At 36.5% G+C, this 9,819-nt stretch overlaps 1 protein-coding gene across 8 annotated transcripts in view; it reads right to left on the bottom strand.

Annotated features, from left to right (window-relative positions):
- Positions 1 to 6,579: 6,579 nt before the first annotated feature.
- The window catches only part of LOC123643698 (sodium channel protein type 1 subunit alpha), an 85,760-nt gene continuing 82,520 nt past the window's right edge, over positions 6,580 to 9,819 (bottom strand). For all 8 annotated transcript variants that reach the window (XM_045559356.1, XM_045559358.1, XM_045559354.1 and 5 more), the window contains exons 25-26: positions 9,313 to 9,583; positions 6,580 to 7,783 (exon numbers count right to left, since the gene is read on the bottom strand). In XM_045559356.1, coding sequence (XP_045415312.1) covers positions 6,606 to 7,783; positions 9,313 to 9,583 — 1,449 coding nt within the window. In that variant the 3' untranslated portion in view covers positions 6,580 to 6,605. The remainder of the gene's footprint in view (positions 7,784 to 9,312; positions 9,584 to 9,819) is intronic.

Genomic DNA, 9,819 nt, shown 5'->3' with positions numbered 1-9,819 from the left:
ACGTTTATTTTAAGAACTTTCTGCTCTCCATGTCCTCCTAAGATTACATTCCTGAAGGAGAAACAAAACAAACCAAAACTGCTGCAGTTAACGATTGTATTGCTCTGTGACTATTATGCCCTTGTAAGTAAACACAGAATAGAGGAGATGTGATTCATGATAACCAGACGAATACGTATATCTTTGCTCCATATGGGTAATGCTCTTTTTTACTCTGTCCACCTTTTGTACTTTCTAGCCATTTCCTCATAATGTTATTGGGAAGACTAATAGCTAGCATAGCGTTTTGAAAACTCTAAGTGCTTATGTCAACAAGACGATTCGCAGTCAAATTTTCTCGTAAATATCACTGGGACTTTCTTTCAAATTTAACAAAGAGTGAAGAAGTAAATATACAGCCCTGGTTTTAGAAGCTAATCTTTAAAAAGAATGAAGTAACATCAGGGTTGAGCAAAGTTATATTTTCAAGATTAGAAAAACTGATTTTGAAACTGTAAAGGCAGACAAAAAGATGAGTCAAGAGGGAGAGAATAAAGATACCGGATAAGGAGAACAACTCATGGAGCAAGTTATCAGAGAATGTAGACATGAATGAGGAAAACTGATCCCTGAAAATGTGGAAGGAAGGGAGGAAGGGACAGAAGAATTGAGGGTGGGGGAAAGGGAGAGGAAGAATGGGGAGGGAAAGGAAGGAAAGCAAAGGGAAGAGAAATGAAGAGAATGGAAAGAAAAAAAGGGAATGGAAAAGAAGAGGAGGGGAAGGGAAGGAAGGGAATGGAAAGAAGGCTTAGGTATATTTCACAAAGAAGTTGAGGAAGTTTACGATAATGTCTTCTTGTTTCTGGGTGAAGCGAGCGGCAGAGTGATCTGCAAATATGAGAAGTGTTCTGAGGGGATGATACGGGACTGAAGCAACATTGAGTAATCAGCTGACATTGCAGTTTATCCACCTGTGATTTGAAAAATTTCTTGGTGATGCAACTTTTCCTGCTATACTTGACTGTCTGGAGTATTTTCCTCCTCTAGTGCCTTTGCCGTCACAATGATTAAATCGATGTTGTCTGACAACCTCAGTGGAACATTCCCACGTGCCAGGAAGAACAGTACTATCAGCTGTACCTTATTGAAGCATTTTTTTTTATTACGAACATTTTATAACACTAAATTCATGGTGATTTAGAAACACATTTATTTTCTTACATAAAAATATAAAATTCCAGTGCACACATGAAGAATATGCAATTACAGGACATATTTGCTGTCTTTTGCATGAAAAGTTAATATTGTTTGAATGTTTAAGCTTTGTGGTATGTATATACAAACATACAAACTTGTGTGGTTGAGTCGTCTATCCCAGTGGTTCCTAGACTTTTGGATTTCACACACCAGCAAAATACAAACAGGAGGACCAACCCAAGGTTGCCAATTTGTCATTTAGCCAAATAAAATGTTAAAGCAAATAACCCATTATCATTTATTCTCACCATCATTTCAAAAGAGCATTTTAGCATTAGATGATGTAAGTCTTTAGAAAATAATCTAAAAGACACAATATTGGAATGAAGATCTTCAAAGTGACTATGCTCAGCTTTATAAACATTTATAACATTATTCTTAATTTCCTGGATTAACTACGGGCATCTAGGAACCTTTTCATGTGGGTGCTGCTCTGTGGAATTGTGTTTGGAGTTATTATTTACACCCATAATGTCAGGGCCCCAGCTTAGACAGCCAAGAGCTACCTATTACCATACAGACAGAATCACTGGAGTATAGATCACAAGGTTCCAAATTAAATCTGTTTAGCTTCAAATACTGGGGTCTTAACCACTGTGCCACAGATCTCTCCTAATATATTCTTAGTTTTTGCAAATAGGGATTATCATGAAGAGCAAGGAACATAATAATTTAAGTGACTCTTCAGAAAGATGATTGCTAGGAAACAAGAATAGTAGTTAAAATCCAGTATACTGTTAAGTAATTAGAGATGCTTAGATCTAATTTTGAGGGTAGAAATCATAAAGTCCAGGACATAAGAAACAGATGACAGCATGAACACACATACATCAACACTTCAACAACATAACAGCAACAAAAAATCCTCCCTTTTCCAAACACACACACACACATCTATATCTATGTCTCTACATATATACATGTAACTCATTTTCCTTTGAACCCACTCAAGAGTGAGCTGAAAACATCATCTCAGTCACCCTACATACTTTAGTATGTATTTTCTGAGAACAAGAACATCTTCTATTTTCATGTATTAATAATGGCCTTAATAAAATTAGGAAAATTAACACTATTATAATACTAATATTATAATTATCAACAGTCCATATTCAAATGTACTCAGCATTCCCAATAATATTCTTTATCACTATTCTTTTTTCAGTTTGATATCCAATCCAGAATCCTACATTGTGTTTAGTTGTCATAGCTCTTCAACCTCATGCAGTTCCTTAGCCTTTCTTTGTTTTTCATGACATTGACATTTTTAAAGAGTTCAGCCCAGTTATTTTAGAGAATGTTCTTAATTTGGTTTTCCTTGTGGTTATATTCTGTTTATGAAATTTTGACTAGATACCAAGAAGTGATGTGACTTTTTCGGTATATTTTATCAGGAGGCACATAATATCAGTTGATTTCATAACTGATATATTTGAAGGTAGTGTCTGCTATGTTTCTCCACAGTAAATTTTCTTCTTTTTAAAATTTTTAATTAATAGAGAAGAGATACTTTGAGACAATATAAATTTCCTATTCCTCATCAAATTTTCACCCATGAGTGTTATCATTCATTGATGATTCTTGTAAAAATCAATGTTCATTATGATGATGGCCAAATGATGATTGACTCTATTATTTCTTCTATATCTGTTAGTTAACATTCTATTGTAAGAAAGAGATTTTTCTTTTTCTTCATTTATCATTATCAGAATATACTTGTGGATTCTTATTTTATTCAATCAATTACAATCTATTACTATCATTATTTATTTGATGCTCAAGTTGCCCCAGATTTGGCTAATGGGAAGTCTCTTTTAGTTGGTTCCTGTGTTCTACTGACATCACCTCATCATTACTTGAGCATTAATTATTTTTTGGCACAGGGAATATTATGCAAAATTACACCAAAATGAACATGGAGATTGATACGGTTATGTTTCACCAGTTCTTCTCTTTGTATTTGGAAAAGTGCCAGTCAGTACTGATATGGATGTGTAGTATAAAAATATCTGTAGGGTTTACCCTGTAATTATTACTTACTTTGGTCAGAAATAGGAAATATTTTTCAGCCACTAATATAACAGAATTAATTGTCACGTTGTTTTAGAATGATGATGTTATGAAGAGATGAGGTCAGTGAATTGTACAAGGATGGGAAAAGTGCTATATATTACTGTTCCTTTTATGGTCAAGGTCATATTCCCCCTTCTGACTTCACCTGATGACAAGTGAAGGCTTCTATTTCCTCAGCAATTTAGATAAATTTATTTAGACTGTTAATTTTACTATCTGGACCACTCCATAACCTTTCCATGAACTCTATGAATTCTGCACTTGTCTTCCTTGTGGTTCCTCAGTTACTGTTTTTCTATCTGCCAAAGCCAGTTAGATTAACCCCACAAACAGATGGATGCAAGGCAAATCTTTGCTCCCTACTGACTTTCCAGAGCTATTTAACTTTGTATCAGCCAGGCAGAAAACAGACGGCATGCTGAATTAAGGCATAGAGAAGGTTTCCCTGAAGGGGCCATTTACAAGGGTGTCAGCAACAGTTGGACGAAAGCTACAAGGAATAGGGAAGCACTTCCAGTCCATCAACAGGCCTAAAAGAGCAAGGGGAGGAGTGATTTCCAGACCCCAGAGAAAGTAGTAGTTGTAGGAGGGGGCAGTCTGACTTTCAGGGAGGTTCTGCAGCCACTGCCAACCCAGAGCAACCTAGCAAAGAAGGAACTGGGGAGTAAATATTGCTAGTCCACTCTTCTCCCTCTGGTGCTTTCCTGCTGGTGCTTCCCATTGGCCAAACCAATTGGGGGTTAAAAGATTGGGGAGCCCATTGATGCAATCCAGAAGTCACTGTCCCAGGACACACAGCAGGGTAGAGAAGCATGGAGAGTGGCTCTCCATGTGAGTGATTCTCCACTCACACATGGCAACTTGAAATTTGTTAATGATGAGTTAAGGGCTTCTTTTCCTAGCTTACGTGGTCATCACCATTGACCTGGTTCCTATACTTCTCTTCCTCCTACAGGCGCCACCTTATGTTCTGGCACCAGTTCTTTCTCCTAACAGAGAACACATCTGCTGCTTGTAGCCACCCTGGGAGGTCATTCCTCCCAGTGACATTTCTACCCCAGGTTTTCTTGTCAGCCAGGTAAGTCCGTGTGTGTGTGTGTGTGTGTGTGTGTGTGTGTGTGTGTTTAGCTCCCCATCTTCCCCAATTTATAAAATAAATAAAAATATCTCTATCTTGTTATAATACACTTAACAAAATGTAACTGGGCAAACAATAAAATAAAAACTGTAATCTTTATTAGTTTTGCACATTTTTAATGTTGTTTAGCATCATTTAGGGTAATAGTAGCATTTTCCAGCATGCAGTTCACGAATACAGTTTATCTAAGTGGTTTTAAGAAAAAGAGGAACCTATGGTTTGCTTCCGTAAGAAACACAAAATGTTCTGATGTAATTGACTATGTAAGTTCACTACCCTCTGTTCTTGTGGAAAAAAAAACTGTGAAGCCCACGTTATATTTAGAACTATCTAGAGTAGCGTGACTCCAAAGAAATGGAAACATAAACAGAAATTAGAAGAAAAGATCAAAACTAAAAAATAAGCACTCCAGTTCAGTTAGTGCGGACACTACCAGGAATGTAAATAAAATTTGATACCCTTTCCAATTGCAAAGCATAATTTAGATGTGAGTTGTGAACCTATTTTGTCCCTTAAAATTATGAAATAATCTAAAATTAGCAAATGTAATAAAAAAGCAGAAATCTATGACTATCCAGTCTTGTTTTCATTTCTTATTTAGCAAATTTCTTCCATGAAAAAGTACTATGGACATAAAGTAAGAAAAGTGATTGTGATATCAACCTGAAGATAATTTCCTCTTCATATTTATGTACATAATGCTGAAAAATAAAATAAAATGATTTTTTACAGTATTTATATTTGCTTATAAAATTCTAAACACATTTTTAACAGGTTAAGCAGTGTTTTTTTAAACATGTCTGTACAGTCTGACTATACACCATATGTTATCCACTTAACATTTAAAAATAACCAAAAAGTTGTTAAAGTGCTGCAAACTATTGCTTAATGACTTAAAGAAATGAGATCTGTTGATTGATTTCCTTGACTTTACCACTGACATATGGTTTCTCCTAAGTGAGATTCTGAGCGGTGAGAGAAACCAGATACAGCAGCATGGTAATATAAACATGCATTGATAGCATCCAAACTATCTATAATGGTACAGAATACATTATATTACCTGTGTAAAGCTTGCACTCTACATTTCTTGTGGTACATATTTGATGCAATAAATACTGTGCTTGGGTCATTATTTGTTTGCTCAAACGTGCACCACAGGGTAAAATGACTATTTACATAATAAATAGCATTTCATTAACATATACAGTATCAACCTTGCTGAGAGCTGAAGATGGCTAAACAAAGTACAGGATTAAGCAGAAATTTATAAAGGGTTATTTTGATCAATTCAGTCTTCTGGGGGTGGAGGGTAGAGGGCAATATTCATTATTTGAGTTTTTTTAATATGATAAACAGAAACATAATCTTGATGACTCCAGACATTTGAATGAAGTTTGCATCTGCTAAGATTAAATGTCCTACCCAAATGCAATCTACTTGGTCTAGGGGCTGGATTTGACAAAACAAGATCAACAAAGCACCTCCACTTATCACCCAATCACCCCTCCCAGAAATATGGATGGAATTTAAGAGCTCATTGTTTTTCTGGTGACTTTTTCTCATGCATGATCTCTAAGTGCAGCATGCCCTCATGCAAACCGTGTCTTTGTGTAGATGGGAGGGCTGTGTGGTTGCCATACCACCCACCCAGGTGGCATACCTGTTAATGAGGTCCTTTAGTCTATTTCCCAACAGAAACCCCATTTACAAAAATAGTCACATATACTAAACATATGGATTAAAAAAAAGATGAATCCACTAACAGATTTTGTAAAAATGTGACAAATGTGGCAGTTGAAATGCAAACAGTGGATACGATTATGACACTAAAGTGTTTCATGTTAAACAACCCCCAAATTATAGGTTTGCACCCTTTTAAACTGGTCCCTACAATCTGAATAGCCATTTTGTCTCTTGTCTTCAGCAGTGTCAGCTGGTAATGAGCACAGTAACCTCCTGTCAAGGTCGTCTCCTCTTTACACGGAGTCAGTTTGCTGACAAGGGGTCACTGTCTTATTGTAGGCACTGACCTTAAGTAGATTTGTGTAAAAACAGTCAGTTTGGCATTGACCTCCTAAAGGAGTCCTGTTGACAAAAGTACATCACCTTCACGGGCTGTAAACAATTTATCACCCAATTATTTTTATGTTTTTGTTTATTTCCCTTTGGCTTTTTCATCTTTGCCTTCTTGCTCATGTTTTTCCACAATTGGCTTTGTCACCCGATCATAGGAAGGTGGACAAACTGCAGTGGACATGGTCAGATCAGTTTTTTCTGTAATAGAGTTTTCATTTATTCTGTCAATTATCATGTCTTCTTTTACAAGAAGATTAGCCCCACCTTTGATTTTGTTTTTATTATATGTAAATGAAGCTTGTTTTACAGTTCGCTTTAAAAGGTGGCGCCTGTAAGCACGCTGAATAATAACAGCAGATACTTCCTCTTGCTTTCGTTTTAAAGTTGTAGTGATTGGCTGATAGGAGACTTTGGAAGGGTTGGAAGCCATGAATCGCTCTTCCATCTGTATTCGGAGAGCATCCATCTCTCCACTCTCTCCCAGAACCCGCTTCGTAAAAGCAAATAAGATGTCAAGACAGTGGATTCGGTCACCACTGACCATAGGCAAATCCATGGCAATGAGCTGGAGTTTGTTTGGTTGCGGCAAATTAAGAGGAGGTTCAAGAGCAGCTGCAAACTGAGATAGTTTTTCAAATTCCATGAACTGGGTCGCATCGGGATCAAACTTTTCCCAAACCTCATAGAACATCTCGAAGTCATCCTCACTCAGGGGCTCTGCACTTTCTTCAGTAGCAACACTGAAGTTCTCCAGGATGACGGCGATGTACATGTTCACCACAACCAGAAAGGATATGATGATGTAACTGACAAAAAAGAAAATCCCAACAGATGGGTTCCCACAGTCTCCCTTGACTGAGCTTCCAGGGTTAGGTTTATTCGGGTCACAGTCGGGTGGTCCACTGTTGAGAATAGGTGCCAGCAATCCATCCCAGCCAGCCGAGGTGGTGATTTGGAACAGGCAGATCATGCTGTTGCCAAAGGTCTCAAAGTTGAACATGTCATCAATTCCAACCTCCCTCTTAACATAGGCAAAGTTGGACATTCCAAAGATGGCGTAGATGAACATGACCAGGAAGAGCAGGAGGCCGATGTTAAACAACGCAGGAAGGGACATCATCAGAGCAAAGAGTAGCGTGCGGATCCCCTTTGCTCCTTTGATCAGACGTAGGATTCGGCCAATCCTGGCAAGACGGATCACACGGAACAGGGTCGGGGACACAAAATACTTTTCTATCAGCTCGGCCAGAAACATGCCTACGAATAAACAATAAGAATAACAATCAGTGAAGAAATTATTCATTAAAATATTACATTTCTTTAAATGCTCCAAGGTAAAGTTCTGAGTACTGAAATTCAGTAACATAATCCTAACTATGACAAACATATAATATATGTAATTGTATGTAATATATATTATGAATAAACTTTAATTTTACATTTAGCAATACATTCAACTATAAGGATTATAGTATTTTTTGTCTTTAAGGGATGCTTATGAACTATCTTTAGTTTACATAAAACGCAAGTCAGAATTTTTAAAAATGTAAGTTAAAAATACGCAAGTCTGACTGAACAGCAGTGACCCAACAGTACAAATTTGTATGAATACAAATGACTTTTACTAAAATTACCAAATTCTAAATTCTCTTTTCACTCCTTAGCCATCAAAAAGTATTTGCAGTTTTTGATGCTACTTTCATCTATCTATGAACTTGATGCTTCCTTAAGTTTGTACTATAATATTCTCATATACTTATTTATGTACATTCTGGTGAATTTCTAAAAGGATCCCAGGTTGATGTTCTTTTTGGTTTCTTGTGTCTGACATTGGAATCTCAATTATCTTCTTTTAATCTTCCCCATTTGCCTTTTAAATGAAAACTGTACTTTTATAAATTAAAAAAAAAAGAGGAGCTCAAGAAACTAAACACCTTCAAGTTAAAATGCCTCATTCTGAAAGTATTGTGTGTGTGTGTGTGGGTGTGTGTGCACAAGTGCGTGCATGTGTAAGAGATAGAGAGGGAGAAATATGTGAATACAGCTTTGATACCCCAGCCACTCTGATTATAACCAAGAATTAGCGTGGGAATCAAAGGCTACTTACAACATATGAGTTGGATATAAGGTCAATTTCTTCTGGGGGGAATGACATGAACATTTGCCCAACAGAGGTGCCCCATTTTGGATGGTAAAATATTGGCCCAGTGATATCATCTTATTTATGAAAGAATGAATACTTTGGGCCCTGCAGACAGATGCTTTTTCACTTCACCGAAGCTGTACTTGCATCTAATGAGCATTTGTTAATGTTTAGTCCTTGTCTTTATTCTCTTTTTACTCTATGCCTTTCCTTGTCTTGTAACCAGCTTCTGCTACTATCTACATGCCGGTGACTCCATGTCTATGTCTCTAATGCAATGTCTTTCCTGAGCACCAGACTAAATTTCTAACCTTCTTCTCAACATAAAAATCTATATATTGTATGGCTTCTTCAATCTCAACATATTGAACACATTTTTATCTTAGTTAATAGCACAGTTCTAGTTCAAACAAATAAGGTTTCACTACATTGACACATAAGATACTTAGTATCTAAAATGGATAGAATAAGATACAATACTGATATATAGTAGGAGCCTCATTTTATAAGAAAAACAAACATGCCTAGATAAATGCATCAAAATATTCACAATGGTTATCTCTGAATGCTGGGATCTAAACTTGACTTTTCCAACTTTTCATGTTTATTGAGCTGAATTTAAGAGATTTTAAATATTTCTTACCTACAATGGAGAGAATGACAACCACAAAATCAAAAATATTCCAGCCAATGGTAAAATAATAATGGCGGAGGGAGATGAGCTTCAGGACACACTCTCCAGTGAACAGCACAATGAACACCAGATTGATGCGTGACAAAATGCTAGTCACATATTCACTCTGGTCATCTGTTTCCACCATCATTGTGACCATGTTAAGACAGATGAGAATCATGATGCTTATGTCAAAAACTTGTCTGGTTACAAAATCAAAGACCATTCCTTGAAATTTATTCTGTAAAGAAACAGAAATGCTTTTAGCAACAAAGGAGTTTTCTGATGAACTTTAGCATCTACATAAGTACTTCCAGCGTTAATTGGCTTTTTAGTTTCCTGCATAGTAGCCATTGGCCCTGATTATTGCAAGAATGGTTTATAGCACATTAATTTTTAAAACTTAGGCATCTAAATTGCTATTTACCAATATGTATTCCTCAGCATAACAATCCCCTGTCCAAAGAGGGTTTCTGA

This window comes from Lemur catta, chromosome 8 (genome assembly GCF_020740605.2).
Source record: "Lemur catta isolate mLemCat1 chromosome 8, mLemCat1.pri, whole genome shotgun sequence".
NCBI lineage: Eukaryota > Metazoa > Chordata > Mammalia > Primates > Lemuridae > Lemur > Lemur catta.
Note: the sequence above shows the minus strand (reverse complement) of the source record. Positions and strands in the feature narration are given on the sequence as shown.